Here is an 18,128-nt window from a genome sequence, read left to right on the forward strand (position 1 = left end):
TGGGGTCTCTCCTCTCCTGGCTTCTGGTAACCACCCTTCAGGAAGGAGAGGGACACACAGGTTTGTGGAGGACCTACCATGACATGCTGCATGTGTGTTGTCTCATGTAATAATTAGAACTAAGGTAAAGCTGTTGAGGCACTTGACAGGGGTGTGACATTTATAAGGACACCAGAAAACTCAGCGATCCAACACAATAACATTTTAATGCAGTGTCCTTAAAAACTAAAAATTGCTGCAAAAGTATTGTTGATGAACAAATATCAAGGGTCAGTGTTATCACTTTCCCCTGGGTCTAGGTTCCATGATGCCTCAGTGGGACCCTGTTACTGCTTATTTTAATGTTTTGATGTTGTGTTTATTATGAACTTTTTGTATTGATTTGAATATGTTTAGAATGTCACATTAAAGTAGGATTAGCTGTTGACCTAAAGAAAGCAGAGATAGTTTCTCCAAAGATTAATAAGGTTTTCAGTGGGTATCAAAATATCACAATGGGGCCGGATGGTGGTGGCACAGGCCTTTAATCCCAGCACTCGGGAAGCAGAGCCAGGCGGATCTCTGTGAGTTCGAGGCCAGCCTGGGCTACAAAGTGAGTTACAGGAAAGGCGCAAAGCTACACAGAGAAACCCTGTCTTGAAAAACCAAATATATATATATATATATATATCACAATGGGAATGCATGGACCCCACTGAGCTATGAGTTTACGGGACATTGAGGCAAGGAGGGATTTTAAAGGTAAAGTGAGAAATACTACACGAGATATTTTAAAACCAATAATCCTGGGCCAGTGAGACAGCTCAGTAGGTAAAGGTGCTTGCTGCTAAGCCTGACCACTCAAGTTTATTCCCAGTTCCCCTGTGATAAAGGAAAAGGACAGACACCCTCAGGTTGTTCTCTGACCTCCACATATATGCCATGTCACTTGCATCCCCCCAGTAAACAACTAGATGTAACTGAAAGGAGAAGTCCTTGGCTAACACATTAAAATGAATGCTGTTCAGATCAAAGCAAGTCCTGTCAGTCCAAGGTGGGACAGATGGGGACAGACGTCCCTGCAAAAGTGTTCCTTTTTCTTTTCTTTTTTTTTCAAGACGGGGTTTCTCTGTGTGGTTTTGGTGCCTGTCCTGGATCTCGCTCTGTAGACCAGGCTGACCTTGAACTCACAGAGATCTGCCTGGCTCTGCCTCCTTAATGCTGGGATTAAAGGCATGCACCACCACTGCCTGGCTGCAAAAGTGTTTCTTGCATCAATGTGTAGCCATTAAGATGGCTGGCCAATGAACCCCAGAGATCCCCTTGTCTCTATCTCCCTAACACTGGCTTGAACTTGGTCCTCATGCTGGTAAGGCAAGTGCTTTACCAACTGAGTCACCTCCCCAGCCCCCCCCCTCATAGTTTTACGGTTCAGCACTCCACGTCCACAAATGAGGAAAAGCAAGTGCTTGCCCGTAGGCTTATGGCAAGCCCACTCCTCACTCTGTTTTTGATTTTTGAGACAGGATATCTCTATGTAGTCCTGGCTGTTACATAGACCAGAATGGCCTTGAACTCACGGAGACCTGTCTGTCTCTGCCTCCCAAGTCCTGGAATTAAAGGCGTGTGCCATCATGCCTGGCTTCATCTCCTGATCCTTAATGATGGGCAAGAGGGCACAACCAAATGTGTTGATTGTGGGTCTAGGGTGTAAGAGAAGTTGATAACTCTCTTCACACCATCCCCGTGTGTGAGGCAGACGCTTCCTCGGCCTTTATCCTAGGTGCGCCCAGCTGGTTCCTCGTAGTTTTGTTCTTGATTGACACACTCTGGCAAGGTCTGCATTGCTCACCCCTGGAGGAAGGAGGAATCTGTAAGAGAGATGCTACTGGACAGATGCAGATCATCCACTAGAGGGCGCAATGGGTCCATGCTTTAGGGGCTCCTTCCTGCCTAAAAGCGCTTTGGTGCAGCCAGATACTGCACAGAGGGTTGTGGAGAGCCTGGGATCCTGGAGCCCTTTGTCCCGTTCCATCCAAGGCTGAGGGACTTCTGCCTCATGCTTGCATTCCTTCTTTGGGGCTCTTCTGCAAAATACCCAATCAGAGCTTCTCCACTTTGGTTCCGTTTATTGTATTTGAGACAGGATCTCTAGTCCAGGCTTATTTCAGACTCCCTATATAGCCAAAGATGAACTAGAGCTCGATACTTCTGCCTCCACCTCTTGAGTGCTGGGATTAGAGGTGTGCACTACCACACCGTATAATGCAATGCTGGAGAACCACTGGACCCAGGACCTTGTATGTGCTAGGCAAGTTCTCTACCGACCAAGCTACATCTTCACTCCTACACCTTCATATTCTGTTCTTGACCTTTATGGTCACACAAAACATACTCTTCTGTCCAACATTCCTTCGCTCATTTGCTCATTCATTCATTCATTCATTCATCACATTGCTGAGTGCTACTTTAAGCCAGGTTTTGAGCCTTGTGCTGGGGTGCAAGGAAGGACCCCTACGTTTCCTTCTCTTAAGACACATGGATCTGCGGGGCAGTGGTAGTTCACACCTTTAATCCTGGCATTTGAGTGGCAAAGACAGGCAGATCTCTGAGTTCAAGACCAGCTTTGTCTACAGAGTGAGTTCCAGGACAGCAGGGCTATGCAGAGAAATGATGTCTCGAAAGACAAGCAAACCAAAAAACGTTTGGATCCAAGTCCATCCCTCAATCTTGGAGTTTTGGAAATAGGCCAGATCCAGTCTTTGATGAGGGGAGGCTGGGTCCAGGTGTCGTGCTCATGGGAAATCTCTCTTCTTTCTTCTTTAGCATACGACTGTGACTTCTTCAACAAAGGTAAGCCAGATTTCCCCCAAGTGGAGCCTTGGGGGTGAGGGGCTGACTGGGGCACTGCTAACTCTGTCCTTGGGCCACATCAGTGCTGACCTCCTGAGGAGCTGCTGGCTCTGGGACAGCTGAGACTGTTCCAGGAGGGACCGTGTGATGGGGAGTCCCGATGGCGCAGGGCTCAGGGACGTCCAGGACCTTATCCACAGCTGTTCCTGCAGCCCCGTGTGAGGCCCAGGACGGCAGCCTTCTTGGGCATTTTCATCATTCAGGGCGGCTTCACCAGGCAGCAGGAAGCCACTGGTGTTCGTGTGCCCGCCCCACAGCATTTCTTATTGGGCCCAATAAGCTCATCAAGTGTCACGAGGGTTCTCTGGAGACCCGAGTTGTTCAAAGCAGGTGCAGACCACTTTCTCTGAGGAAGGCTGCTGAAAACCCAGATGGGATCTTCAAACACCCAAGAGTTCATGGAACCAAGATATGCACCCACATCTAGAGTATTAATGGAGATGGAAATACAAGTCATTGCCAAGGACCAAGGGAGATTAGTGTCCAGTATTAGAGCCACTTAATCAGTTTGATCAGAGGTTGAATGGGCTGTGGCAAGATGGCTGCCAGAAGAGTTCTCAGCATCAAACTTGGCCCACTTGGGCCAAGGTAGAGTCCTGGAGGCCTTCAGTGCCCTAGCTCTTTGGCGTCTAAGCCCCTATGTCTCCTGCCAGCACACCCTGCAGGAGCTGGCCTGTGTAGGTGTGGGCATAGGCTTCGTGCACATTTTGATGCTGATTTGGGCTTGGGAAGTGTCTTCCCAGCAAGACTATTGAGTGAAAAACCAGAAATAAAAAGGAGATGTGGGTGCTCCTCGGTACTGTGGAGGAGAAGGCTTAGTGTGATACGAGGGAGAATACAGTTAGAGGCAGAGGCATCTGGAAGAGTCCAGAATGAGCATGACCCTGAGCCAGGCCATGTGAAGAGAGAGGGGGAAGGGAGAGAGAAGAGCCAGGAGCCAAGGGGCCAAAAGGTAAGAGGATAAAAAAGCACCGGTATAGCCAAAATGGCTGGAATATGTAGGGCAGAGCAGCTGGGGGAAGGGCAGCTCAGCCCCTGGGCTGGACAAGTTTAGGGTAGGGGATGGGGTATGCCAGCCAGGAGCTGTAACACAGTGGTTCTCAACCTTCCTACCGCTGTGACCTTTAATACAGCTCCTCATGTTGTGGTGACCCCCAACCATACAATTATTTCATTGCTACTTCGTAACTGTAATTTTGCTACTGTTGTGAATCATAAGGTAAACATCTGATATGTAGATGGCCTTAGGTGACCCCTGTGAAGGGCGTTTGACCCCCTAGGGTTCGCGACCCGCAGGTTGAGAACTGCTGCTACAACAGGTAGGCACTGAGGTATGCTGGGAGGACCTGGCAGCCAGCATCAGCTTTGATGTGTCACTAGGCAGCTCAGTTAGCCATTTGTCCCAGGTTTAAGAGCTAACAACTATGGCTTACGGAAAGGAAACAAGAGACAAGATTAGGGGTCAGCGAGAGGAGGGCTGGATGGACCACACTGCAACATCACAGCTCAGAGAGATGGTCCTGCCTAATGGTAGTTCCAAGGGGCAGCTGATGGTCCCAGACTCTGGGAGAATGGCGTTTCCTGGGACAGGAGGGTCCCTGTGACATCAGGCAAGGCATTTCAGCAGCCGTTCTCCCCCTCTGCGGCATTTTGGGTGTCAGTAACTTGCAAAGGACAAGCTGCTTCTAGCATCCTCCACCCACCCACCCGCCCACTCACCCATTTCTTGGTTCGTTTTTCTCCCAGCATTTTCTGTGGCCCAGGCCTCATGGGGTGCTGGGAAAGAAGACCTTTACAGAGGTACATGGGAGCCTTCCATGGGTGTGCTCTGAACCCTGCATTTGTTGAAACTGGTCACTGCTTTGAGTGTTCACACCATCGAAGTCAGCCGATGTGACCCACTTTTTATCTGTTTTTTGAGAGCTGATTGCTGACCATTTACCAGCACACTACGCTGTCTGTCTGCTTTCTAATGAAGGACCCAGATGGGATCCACACCACAAAGCTGTGACTGCTGTGTTCGCTCCAAGAGCTGGTAGAGCGTGGAGGGGAGTGTGGTGGGAAAGGGTGCAGGGAGAACTTCCCTAAGGAGGTGGGTGACATTTGAGCTGCTCTCCAGGGACTGAGTAGGTGTCTTGAAGGCAGGAGAGGAGGAGGATTTCTCTGAGGATGTGGGACAGCAGGATGAGATGAGTTAGGACAGCCATGTGGCTCTTTCAATGAAGCAGGAAGTCCAGTGTGACAGGAGCCCCTGTGGGGTAGGGGGCAAAGCGCGGGTCCAGTGCGGAAAAGCCCTGAATTAAAGCTGAGTTCTTGAGATTCTATCCTAGAGATGAGGAGAGCCACTGGGGAGAGTGGCTGGGAAGGTGACCCAGACAGCTATGGGACACACCAGAGGCAGGAAGATCATTTATGAAGCTGTCACAATTGTCTGGGACACCCACATCCCCTCTACCCTCTACCTACCCTATATCCAAAGCCTTCCCAAACACAAACGGGACGTGTGCAAGAAATAAATAGATACAAAGTTTGAGCTCTGAGGTCCTGGCTGGCACCCCTCAGGATTGGGTGGGGGTCCCTAGTGATGTCTGTCACGGTAATGGCTCATGCTTATGGGGGTGACTGTCACGGGCTCCCTGTGCAATGGCTTAAGCCCTGAGGGAGGGTCCATCTCCTTCAGGGGCTGCTAGCCTGGGGTTCCTGACCCATCATAGCCACTAAAGTTCCTGTGGTCTGGGATGAGAAGCCACCAAAAGTCCCTTTCTAACACCCCCGCCTCTCCTCAACTTCTGATGAGTGGGACAGGCGGGTCGGGTCCTGGGGCTTATGACAGGGGTTCTCCTCTCCAGCGCTAGGTAAGGGTCCCTACCAGCTGTCCAGCGTGGTGGCCGGCGGCACTCTTGTGGCTGCGAAGGCAGTAGACAGCGACGTAGGCCTTGTGAGGGCAGAGGACCTGGCGCCAGGGGACATTTCAAGCTTCCTGCTGACAGCTGCTCTGTACAAGGCCAAGGCCCACGGTAAGGCCCACCCTCTGGCTGCAGTCCAGCCCGCAGTGCCGACAGACAGACGGGGGCGGGGGCGGGGATCCTGAAGTCCGAAGCCACCCACAGGGCTCCAGCCCCACTCTGTTACTAGTTCAGACTAGTTTCTTAACCTCTGTGACCCCAAACTGCCTAGGACAGGACCCACACAGGCCGTTGCCCCCTACTGTTTTTTTCAGAGACTCGCAGAGGCAGCTGCCCTCCTTCTCCTGTGTCCTCTCTTCCGTCTCTCTGGCCTCCTTCCTCTTTTCTCCTTCTCTCTTTCCCCTCTCTTTGTGCCCACCCCCCTTCTTCCCTCCTCCATTCTCCTGGTGTCCCTCTCTCTGAGCCTTAGGCACAGGAACTAGAGACGTTAAGAGACTTAGTCCCTGCCCAGCAGGCATTCCAGCCCCACAGCAGGACAAGAGAGAGAGAGAGACAGAGAGAAGTGCTTCAGAGTCCCATGTGGGGTCTGCCTGGGTCGAGCTAGCTTAAGGTCTTGAGAAATGGAAACTTACAGTGACAGGAAGAAATGGGGAGCACTGGACGTCATGAGGACACTAAGTTACTGAATCTCCAGACCCCGTTGAAGGGAGGCAAGACAGGACAGGAGAGGGCAGTTGTGGGCTTCTCGAACCTCCCGCCTTAGTCCCAAGAGATGAGTGACCAGAGGGTGGCCGGTGAGCAGAAGGAGGAAGACCAAGGATGAGGAGGAAGGTCAGAGGAGCAGTGACGGTGACAGGGTCCAGCGAGTCCCCAGGGAGCTGTCAGCCCCAACCACTGAGTGTGAGGACACGGCTAGTATGCTCCGTCCCCCCAGATCTGGTTCTCTGCGTCCCCTGACCTAACTCCCGTGGCTCTGCAGACCCTGATATTGTGTCCCTGGAGGCGGCGGACAGACCCAACTTCTTCCTGCACACCACAGCCGACGGGGCTCTAGGGATGGCTAAGTGGCAGGGGGGTGAAGCCTTCCAACAGCACGCCTCCTTCTCCCTGCACCGGGGGACATGGCAGGCTGGCCTGGTGGCTCTGGAGTCCCTGGCAAAGCCTGGCTCCTTCCTCCACTCGTCAGGCCTTAAGCTGGCTCTGCGGACATACGAACACACAGAGGCATTTCGTGGCGGTGCGCTCTTCCGCCTTCTGGGTAAATGTCTGCCCTGCCGTGGCTCTTAAGTCTGGGGCGTCTGCCTCACCAAGCTGCTTTTCCTGACCACTTCCCTTCCACGTGTCCCCAAGGAACAGAATCCTCATCTTTTTGGAGAGGAGAGGGGTGCTCCCTGGTGGCTACCCCTGGAATGGGAGGTGATCTGATGTCCATATTGGCAGATTAGGGAGTGGTGGCGGGGTAGGTTGAGACCTAGCCAACTTCCTGGGTCCTGCCTGCTGCCACAGGCCACTTGCATAGTGTAGAAATACGGGGCCTGTGTGGAAGTGAGCGGGAAGCTGAGCCTGGGGGAAGTTCATGGAGCGCTTGGCTCCCTGTTTCCTGCCTTAGGACACGTACCGGCCCCCAGAGTTTAAAGTGTACCCATAGGGGCACCAGGCCGAGAAGCCAGCAGGATCTCAGCTTCTTAACTCCTGTTCTACCCATAGTCACTTGTCCTCACTGCAGGGCAGGGGAGGCACGGGCTGAGCTGGGGTAATTCCAGGTGGGCCTGGTGTTCAGTCTCTCAGCCAAGCGACTTGGAGGGGACTGTCTTTCCAGATGCTAAGCCCTTGGGGGCCGCCTACCCCATCTGTGAGTGGCACTATGATGCCTGTGCCAGCCCCTGCTTCCAAACCTGCCGGGACCCATGGGCAGCCAGCTGCCAGGATGTGCCCAGGTAAGGCCAGGGGGCAGTGGGCATGGAGTCAACGCCTGTGAAACAGAGTCTGAGCGCACTGTGAGCATGTGTGTAGACACGCATGTGTGGGTGTGTGTAGGGGTGTGTACTAAGGTGAGTATAGGTCTGTGTGTGTCAGGGAAATCTATTTTGTGTGTGTGTCTTAGTTATTTTTCTCTTGGCTGTGACAAGAGCAGCTGCAGGGAGGAAGGGTTGGTTTGTGGTCACAGTTTAAGAAGTGATCCAGCCATTGTTGTGTGAAGGCATGACGGCAAACCCATGGGGGAGGGTTCGCATTCAGATCACAACAGCGTATGTGTGCCGTATATAAACGTCACATACTCAGATTGTATCCTGGCCCGTGATGTGTATGTATACAGCTGAATCTTGTGTTTTTATGTATTCAGTATGTATGGGCTGTATACAGCTATACTCACACACTTGTGTGAGCTGATTATATGCAGCTGGGTGTGGCTGAAAAAATGTCATGGGGGTGTGTAAGCTGATATTTGTGGGCATCCACATGTATGCGTATGTGTGTATGCAATATGTATACATCTTGGCTTTTTATAGCCTTGGAAAGGGCTGTGTGATAATGGGCCTATGTGGAGAGTTCGAGCATATGCACAGTGTGCAAGTAGCCACACTTGCTCACGCGTGTCTCCCTGTTGGCCGGGGAACAAGAGTATGAGCAGGGTGCTACTGTACACACGTGTGACTAGGTTTCTATAGAGCTTTACATGAGATTGTGCGTGACAAGCATGTACACACGCACATGCCATAGGAAGGGTGGGGCCTGTGGGCTATCCAGGTAGAAGAGGGAGGCCAGCACTGTGTTCTGATCACCAACCAGCTCCCCGCTCTGTCCTTAGGGTAGAAGGCTGTGTTCCTGTGTGCCCCACTCCTAAGGTCCTCGATGAAGTCACGCAGAGATGTGTCTATTTGGAAGACTGTAAGCGGCCTGGTGTTCTTCCTCCTCCTGACTCCTTCAAGTCTCCAGGGGGTTTCTGGGAAGTGGGGCTCGGGGTCCCCGATCCTAGGGCAGCCGAGTCAGCACAGAGCTCTAGAAGGAAAGAGCTTCAGAGCGGGCGAGGCTTTGTCCGGTCCTCATTTCCGGAAAAGGAAAAGGGAGGGGTGGAGGTCTTGCTTGGGGTCTTATGCACAGGGGAGCCAGGCTTAGCAAAAAGATGGACAGAGTCCAGACTCGCTGGCTTCTGTGGACAAAGACCTTGGCTGTACGTCACCAGAAGCCACGCTTGCCCCACTGCTTAGAGTACTAGCCCTCCAGCCCCCTCCCTCAGGCCTGCCCCCTGAGGATGCTAGGGGCAGTCACCCTCCTTAGGAGCCTCTTCTCCTGTCTGCCCCAGGTGTGGAGCCAGCCCTGCGGGGCCCCACGGAGGCACTTGGCAATGAGACCCTGGCACCTGGTCAAGCGCTACCCACCCCCAGTGACAAGCAGCAGCTCCCACAGGAGCCTCCCAGTGCCCCCACCCACGGGCCTGCCCTTGTTCCAGGAGCCCCGATGACTTCAGCCCCCAACCCACCAATGCCTGCCCCTGAGGGGCCAGTGCTGTCTCCAGGCCCCACCCAACCCACACTGCACCCCCCACTGGGGCTTACAGCATCTAACCTTCCTGCTCACCACACAGAGGCCCTAGCCAGAGAGGAAGTGGCTGCCAGCCTCCTAGCCACTTCTCACCTCCCAGGGTCCTCATCCTCCCTCTTCAGTTCTCCGCAGACACCCACATCTGGCACCGTATCTGGTACAGCAGAGACAACCAAAGTGACCGCGACCTTTGCAGGGAGTCCCAACACCACGGTCTCCTCCCGGTCTCCCCCTGTACCTCGCTTCCCACTCGTGACCAGAGCTGTGACAGCCCTAAGTCGTGACTCCTTTCCTGTTAGGACTACACCCCTACAGCCCTCTTGGCTACCAAGTCCCTCTTCCAGACCTGTGGCTTCCCCTGGAGCAACTTCCAGGCCCCCCACCTCCCTGGGATCCCACTTGACAACTCCAGTAACTAAGGTCACAGATAAGACAGTGATGGCCCAGAGCACTTCGAGTTCCAGCCACGCCCTGGCTGTGAGCACAGCACAGAGGGTCCCGGGCAGTCCCCTCGTCACCAAGGGCTTGGAGGTCTTGCCAGCTACGGAGAAGGGAGAACCTGGGCACAGCCAGCCTATAAGGCTGCCAGTGTCCTCACACCCAAGCTCAGGCCCCGTTGACTTGCCTCATCCAGCCCAGCACTCCACCACAGCCCCCGGGCCTCCAGCGCTGTCCCTAGGAACCCTGGCTGCTGGCAGCCCATTCACGGATGCTCACAGACTGGGGGCCACAGCTTTAGTTTCTCTAGAGTCAACTCGGCCACCCCAGCTCCTCTCTGGCCTGCCTCTTGACACCAGCTTGCCCTTGGCTAAAGCGGGCACATCTGCCCCAGTGGCCACACCAGGCCCCCCAGCCTCTATCACCACCCCTCCACCTCAGCGGCAGGCCACCACTCCGGCCGTGGCCGCGACTGTGACGCCACCTGCTCACACACTCATTCTGTCAGTGCCTCTCATGTCTGCTGTGGAGGACCAGGCACACTCACCTAGCCCCGTGGAACCCCAAGTAACAGCTGTGGCTCCAGACTTAACTCTGGGAGCCACATTGCCAAGCTCTGGAGCCTCAGCGGTGACTGCTGGGGAGCCCCCCACAGTGTCTGTGGCTCCACAGAAGAGCACCACCCCTAAAGCAGCCATCCTATCTAAGAAAGTAACTCCACCCACCTTCCTCTCTGGCTCTGCCCAGGGTGGGTTCACAGAACTCACAGCCAGAGTGAGCCATACTGTTACTCCCTTGGTGACAGAGGCGGAGGGCCCCCGGGCTGCCACAGTGCCACTGGTGCCCACATCCTACTCCCTAAGCCGGGTGTCAGCCAGGACGGCCTCCCGGGAAAGCTCACTGGTTCTGCTGCCTCAGCTGGCAGAGGCCCATGGGACCCCAGCAGGCCTCCAGCCCCAAGAGGATCTAGTGAGGCAGGCCACCACGGAGCAGTCAGGGCGCTCAGCTCCAGCCCAGAGCTTAGCAGAGGGATCGATGGAGGTCGACGTGAACATTTCTGCCACCTGTGTGGTGAGTGACTTGTCAGCTTCTTCAGTGGTTGTGAATCCTTTCCCCAAGACCCGGCCTCCTCCCTGCCACTAAGATGGGCCTCACCGTTTGGGGCTGTGCTCTGCTGCAAGATGGCGTTAGTGTCCCTGACCCTGCTTATCTCTATCTCAAGCTCCTGCTACTTCAAAATTCCCCAGGTCTCCCTGGTCCCCTGAAACCACAGCAGGGTCCCACCCCGCCTGTTTGGGTCCAGGGCCCCATTGGATGACTTGCTGTGTTTTCTCGGGGTGGCATGAGAATGTGGTTTGGACTGTGAGAAGGAACAGATGCATGCATGCTTGCTGCTCAGCCAGCTTTTCTACACTTACACAGTCCGGGGCTCAAACCTCAGGAATGGTGCTGCCCACGGTCAAGCTGGGCCTCCCACATCCATTAAGACGATTAAAACAACCCACCACCGACACCCCCACAGTCCAGCCTGACCCAGACAACCCCTCACTGAGACTCTCTTCCCAAGTGATTCTGGGTTGTTTCAAGTTGACTGGTGGAACGAGCTATCCCAGGGCATCAGTTCCCTAGTTTTTACCTCAAGGTCGCCTGCCCTGCTAGAATCTGGCTTGTTCCGGAAGGGCTGAGGCAGGTAATACTGTACGCTCTGAGGGCACTCACGTTGGCACTCCACTTTGCGCCACAGCCCATCGCTGAACAAGACTGCATCCGGCACATTTGCCTAGAGGGCCAGCTGATACGTGTGAACCGGTCCCAGCACTGTCCTCAGGGCGCTGCACGCCCTCACTGTGGAGTCCTAGGCCTCGCTGAGCGAGTGGGCGGGGATCGCTGCTGCCCGCTCTGGGAATGCGCCTGTGAGTTACGGAGTCTGGCCGAGCTTCCGTCCTCCTCTCTCCTCTACCCCAGCATGCCGCTTCCCCAGTCTGTGTTCTCGCTCACACTTCCACGGGAAATCTCATCTAGCTGTGACTCCTACCCTTGTGACCCCAGGGACCCTCCAATCCGCAGAGTCTCTGACTCACCCTCCCGCCCGTCTTCCTGGGTGACCTTGGAGCCATCTGCTTGTTCTTCCCTGCCCCGCTTCCAGGCCGATGCTCAGTCTTCCCGGACCTGAGCTTTGTAACCTTCGATGGCAGCCACGCGGCCCTGTTCAAGGAGGCCATCTATATCCTCAGCCAGAGCCCGGATGAAATCATCTCCGTCCATGTCCTGGATTGTAAGAGTGCCAACCTGGTAAATGCCCCATGCTTTTCTCCCTGCCAGGACCTGAGAGCTGAACTGGGCTGAGAGGGGAGATTGGGTAGTAAGCTGGAGTTCAAGGAATGCAGGAAGTTAGGGTAGGTCCTGGGGAGGGCCAAGGCGGCACCTTTCTCTCTCTTTCTGCCTCCCAGGAGGTTCCTGGAATGGTAGCTGATCTCCCCTTGTCAGGCCAGGTGACTGAGGGGACAAGTGGAGCGGAGTGTGCCACCCCCTGGCCCTTCTTGGGACCTGCACTGTTCCTAGTCCCCTGTAGCTTTCTAGACTCCCTAGAGTTGACACCGAGTATGGAGGAGTGGGGGAGCCATTCTAAGGTGGCGGTCTGTGTCATAGGTGCCAGCTGCAGGGGCTTGCTGGGATAACCCTGGGAGCAAGCGGATAGAGGAAGCACTCTCCCTTCCTCTTTTTTCCCTCCCTCCCTCCTCCTCCCTCCTCCTTCCTCTTCTCTTCCTCCCTCCTACCCCTCAATGGGCTCACAGGAGGTCAGGTAGGATTCTATGTAGCATCTACTCAGGCCTGCAAGTGTGCACATTTCCTTTACTCACACAGTTGGAGGGGAACTTGGGGGGCGGGGCCCTGGACTGATGAGGCTGGGCTTTCTGCAGGGACACCTGAACTGGCCCCCATTCTGTCTGGTTGTATTGAATGTGACTCATTTGGCCCATCATGTCACCATCGACCGCTTCAATAGGAAGGTGAGTACATCAAAGTGTACTCCATGCCATCTGCTGAAGGAACTATCTTCTCTTCAATGTGTCTTTTAAAGGTCTGTCACAAATGAGGTGGCTGCAGCTGTGTGTTCCTTTCTGGGTCCTCCGATGTGACCTGCAGGGCAGGGTACCAGTCATAGAGGGTCAGGGTATGCAGGAGTAAGGGCCCCCAGACCTGTTCGTAATTAGGGGCAGGGACTGGGAGACGCCCTCTTTTAAGAAATGATGGCACATGCCTGTAATCCCAGCACCAGGAGGCAAAGGCAGGAGGCTTGCTGTCTCTGCGAAGCCAGCCTGGGCTACATAGTGAGACTCTGTCTCAAAAATAAAATAAAATAAAATAAAATGAAGTAAAATACGGTATACTTGAAAGTTATTTAATTTAGGATGCTTCGTCCATTTTAATGTCAGGGGCAGACGGTTACAGGCATCATTGGGCTGGCAAGACAGTGTAACCTTAAATGATTGCTGTCAAAAGGATCCTTCATTTTCCTTTTATTGACTGGATGATTCGCTGTTTTGTGTTTAATTTTTGAGTTCTATAGATAGTCTCTATATCGATCTCCCTCTTAGATGGATGGCAAGATTCACCCCTATTCTGCAAGCTGCGTCTTCATTCTGGCAACTGTTTTCTTCTCTGTGCAGGATCTCTTTGATCCGATGAAACGTCACATATCAAATTTGCTGTGATGTCAGGGTCATTGCAATCCTTTTCAAAGTCTTTCCCTGTGTCAGGAAGCAGTGTCCACTTTCCCCAGCGTACCTTCAAGCTTTTGATCCATTTTGAGTTTTGTGCAGGGAGCAATAGCTCTGGTTTTCGTCTTCTGCACGTGGGTCTCCAGTCTTCTCCGTGCCATCTGCTGAGGGAACTATCTTCTCTTCAATGTGTCTTTTAAACGTCGGTCCCAAATGAGGTGGCTGCAGCTGTGTGTTCCTTTCTGGGTCCTCCGTTCTAGTCCTTTGTGGCAGGCTTGTTTGCTTTCTGTTTTTTCTTTCTTTCTTTCTTTCTTTCTTTCTTTCTTTCTTTCTTTCTTTCTTTCTTTCTTTCTTTCTTTTTTTTCCACTATGACTCTGAGTATGACTTGTAGTTGGGTACCGTGGAGCCTCCAGGATGGCTCTCTAGTCTCGGGATTGTTTGGGCCATACAGAGACCTTTGTGCTTCCATTTGAATTTCTCTTTCCATAAAGACAGAATTTTGATAAGAATTGTACCAAATCTACAGATTTTTCTTGGTAATATAACCATTTTCACAACATTAATCCTGCAAATCTGTGCATGTGGATGCTCTTTCCATTCTATCTTCAATTTCTTTCCTTGATGCTTAAGTTTTTCATTGTCGATATAGTCACATTCTTGGTTAAGTGTATATCTGCTTTTTTTTTTTGAGGCTGTTGAAAATGAGATTGCTTTCCTGCTACGTGGTTGAAATGTCAGGCCCCAGAACTTCCTGATGAAGCCTTTGGGGTATTTTGGATATGAGATTATATTATCTGCGAGGAGGGATAATGTGGTTTGTGCTTACCTTCTTGTTTCCATTGCTTGTGTTTCATTCTCTAGCCTTGTTGCTCTGGATACAACCAAACACTGAACTGAATAAGAGCTGAGGGTGTGGACACCCTTGTCTGTCCCAAGTTTAGAAGGAACGCTTTTATTTTCTCCCTCCATTGAATACAATGTGGCCTATGGGCTTACTGTCTAGTCATCATTGTGTTGAGGTACATTCTTCCTATTCCTAGTTTCTCCTGGGCCTGTATCACAAGAAGATGCTGGACTTTGTCACAGGCCTTTTCTGCATCCATTGAGGTGATCATGTGATTTGTCCCTGTGAGTCTCTTTATGCACTGTATTACATTTATTAACTTGTATACACTGAATCATCTTTGCACTTGTGAAATGAAGCCAATCGATCCTGGTATAGGATATGTTGATTGTATAGTTGCATTAGTTTGCAAGTACTTTGTTGAGGGATTTTTGTGTCATGAGGAGATTGGTCTATAGTTTTGTATTTTGTCATGTTCTTTAGCCAACTTGGCATAAGAATAATATTGACTTTGTAAGATGAGTTTGGTAGCATTCTTTCCCTCTCTGTTTTCTGGAATAGTTTGAGGAGCATTGGCATTAGTTCTTTAAAGTTCTGGCAGAGTTTGGCCATGAATCTGTCCAGTCCTGGGCTTGTCTTTCTTGAGAGACTTTTAAATGATTACTTCAATCTCATTATTCCTTATAGAACAGTTTAGGCCTGTAGAACCCCAGGGGCCTGGGCTTCAGATATGGAGGGTCACACTCATAACCTGGAGTTCAAGCCTTTGGCAGTACAAGGAAGGTTTGAGGTATCAGAGAGTTGGGAACCTTCCCAAAGTCACAGTTTTCTAGCTCCCAAACTGAAGTTTTCCTTCCTATAGCTCGGTAATTCACATGCTGGGTAATTTGTGGAAGGATTAATAAAATAGTCTATTCCTGAAGGGAGGATGGTAAATCATAATAAATATTTTTTTAAGAGATTTCTCCATTTTTTTTAAATTTATTTATTATGTATACATTGTTCTGCCTGCACGCATCCCTGCAGGCCAGAAGAGGGCACCAGATCTCATTACAGATGGCTGTGAGCCACCATGTGGTTGCTGGGAATTGAACTCAGGACCTTTGGAAGAACAGCCAGTGCTCTTAACCTCTGAGCCATCTCTCCAGCCCCCATAATAAATATTTTATAATCTTAATCTTTTCTCTCTTTTAGTTTTATAGCACAACACTTAACTCTCACTGTGCGTTACATACACTTTTAACCTTGTCTGTTTGTAATAGAAGCTATAGCCTTGAGTGTTTGTGAGAACTGGGGTGTGCTGATTATTTAACAGACATTGATTGAGCCCCTAAACGATGCCAAGGCCAAAGGCAAGTGCTGGAAATTCAAAAAATCAGACACAGTTCCTGCCCTGAAGAAAACCATACTCTAGTGGTAACCTTAACTAGGCAAGAGCTACATCCTCCTTGATGGTCAGCTCAGAAGAGAGCTGATACCAGGGAGGCAGTACCTAACCTCCAAGGCTGTAGAGAAAATCTCCCAGGAGAAACTATCTGAGCAGAGCCAGTGAATAAGGAGGTGTTTAGAAAGGATGGGAATTCGTGTTTATGTGGGCAGTGAGATGCAGCCCGCCTCCTGCTGTTACAGTTCTGGTTTTATTGGATTTTGCCTGTAAAATATTTTCAGAATTCTCCCATGTCTTTGTCCTTCCTTTGTCAGAAGGACTGATGGACAGAACGATAATGAAAAGATAGGTGGGTGGGTGGGTAGGTAGGTGGACAGACAGGTGGATGGATGTGTGGATAGGTAAGCAGGTGGATGGATAGATAAGTGGATACATAAGTGGGCAAGTATGTGGGGGCACAGACAGATATGACCTGTACTCCTAACTCCTTATGCCTTAAGGTGACTGTGGACTCTCAGGCTGTGTGGCCGCCAGTGAGCAGATATGGGTTCCGAATTGAGGATACAGGCCACATGTACATCATCCGGACACCCTCACACATCCAGATCCAGTGGCTCCACAGCTCAGGACTCATGATCCTGGAAGCCAGCAAAGCCAGCAAGGCCCAGGGCCGTGGCTTGTGTGGTGAGGTGGGACCCAGCTGGGGGAGGGTGGTGCTTCCCTGGTTCCTCTCTGGCACCAGGAAGGTTCCTTTTGGATCAGGATATGTTGGGACAGGGTGTCAGGCCAGAGGTGGGACCAACGGAATTGCCAGTGCAAGAAGGCCTAATGTCTGTCTGGGGCTGAGGCCATCAGCAGGGAATAGCGCAGGGTTTCCTCGCCAATTGTCGCTTCAGCCAGGTTTGTCTGTCAGCGTCTCTGACAGCTTCCTAATGCCAGATGATCCTTCCTGTCTGCATGTGCTGGGGCCCTTCGCCAGACACTTGCACTCATTAGGATTATTTACTCCAGGTCACCCACACAACGGTCCTGGGAAGTGGCCCCTTCACTGAACCAGAGACAAGCGGGGGTCAGAGGTCAAGCGGCTGTGTGACGGCACAGGGCAGAGATGCCGTGACATGCACAGCTAGGGGTTTCCAGACCGAGCACGGCTGCAGACAGAACTCTGTAAAGACCAAGGGTTGACTAGGAACCTGAGTGCAGGAAGAGCCTGGTGCAGGTGGCTGCTCCCTGCACAGCCACTTCATGGCAGGCTGCTGTGACTGTGCTGGTGGGTGACAGGCATGGTCTCTCTCCTTCCTCTAAGTGCCAGCCCCTGGGAGGAGGCAAAACAGATGAAGTTCTGTTCTATGGAGCTTCCATTCTCGCTACCAAAACCTCTTTGCTTTTCTGTACCACCACCACCATCACCACCATCACCACCTCCACCACCACACCACCACCACCACCACCACCTCCACCACCACCATCACCACCATCACCACCACCACCACCACCTCTACCACCATCACTACCACCATCACCACCACCACCATCACCATCACCACCACCACCACCATCATCACCACCACCACCTCCACCACCATCACCACCACCACCACCTCCACCACCATCACCACCACCACCACCTCCACCACCACCACCACCACCTCCACCACCGCTAACACCACAATCATCACCACCACATCTTTATTTTCTACCATATTCTGTTTGTCTCTGGCAAAGATGTCAGGATCCAGGCAAGCCATGTTCTCCCTGGGATACCTTTGAGATACCCCTTGGTGATTCAAAACCCAGACCTAAAATGTCACTATCAAGAAAATTAAATCAAAGAAGTTTGTCTCAAGTAACGCTTTATGTTTGCGGGAGTGGTGGTTGGAGATGTCGGAGCAGAAATTAGATCATTCACATGTCTGTTTTATCCGAACTGTCCCCTGACACATGCACTGGGCCCCCTGCTAGGCCCCCTGCTAGAGGGAGTGTTGAGATCAGAGAGACCCGGAAAAGAAGACTCCTTGGCACTTGGCTGAAATCTTCTGTGACTCATTACCACAAGCCAGTAGCTGTTGCACAGAGCTAGGGTGGTCGCGGATAGCTGGATGGGAGGCTCCCTGGGATGAGGGACATTTGAGAAAGCATTGCAGGCAGGAAGAGTAGCACCAACAAAACCACAGGCAGAAGAACGTGCATCTGGACCTGAGGGCACACCTGGAGGGGAGGGATGGCGTGGGAAGCACGTCACGTGAGAAGATAAACCACAGCCTTGCCCTCACCTCAGTGCCCAAGATACCAGAAGTGTATTTCCTGAGAACATGATTTCCCAAATGACTAGTGACAATTCACGGCCCAGATTCCTTCCTTCTTAGAGCTCCTTAAAGTCCAGAGGGAGCTTCCA

The 18,128-nt window shown here is 52.1% G+C and overlaps 1 protein-coding gene across 1 annotated transcript in view; it reads left to right on the plus strand.

Annotated features, from left to right (window-relative positions):
- The window catches only part of Otog (otogelin), a 67,274-nt gene that overhangs the window by 36,975 nt on the left and 12,171 nt on the right, over nucleotides 1–18,128 (plus strand). The window contains exons 31-40 of the mRNA XM_059253371.1: nucleotides 2,806–2,832; nucleotides 5,742–5,909; nucleotides 6,778–7,056; nucleotides 7,618–7,735; nucleotides 8,608–8,687; nucleotides 9,103–10,850; nucleotides 11,524–11,692; nucleotides 11,926–12,071; nucleotides 12,701–12,790; nucleotides 16,234–16,417. Coding sequence (XP_059109354.1) covers nucleotides 2,806–2,832; nucleotides 5,742–5,909; nucleotides 6,778–7,056; nucleotides 7,618–7,735; nucleotides 8,608–8,687; nucleotides 9,103–10,850; nucleotides 11,524–11,692; nucleotides 11,926–12,071; nucleotides 12,701–12,790; nucleotides 16,234–16,417 — 3,009 coding nt within the window. The remainder of the gene's footprint in view (nucleotides 1–2,805; nucleotides 2,833–5,741; nucleotides 5,910–6,777; nucleotides 7,057–7,617; nucleotides 7,736–8,607; nucleotides 8,688–9,102; nucleotides 10,851–11,523; nucleotides 11,693–11,925; nucleotides 12,072–12,700; nucleotides 12,791–16,233; nucleotides 16,418–18,128) is intronic.

The sequence above is a fragment of the Peromyscus eremicus genome, chromosome 1 (assembly GCF_949786415.1).
Source record: "Peromyscus eremicus chromosome 1, PerEre_H2_v1, whole genome shotgun sequence".
Taxonomy (NCBI): Eukaryota; Metazoa; Chordata; class Mammalia; order Rodentia; family Cricetidae; genus Peromyscus; species Peromyscus eremicus.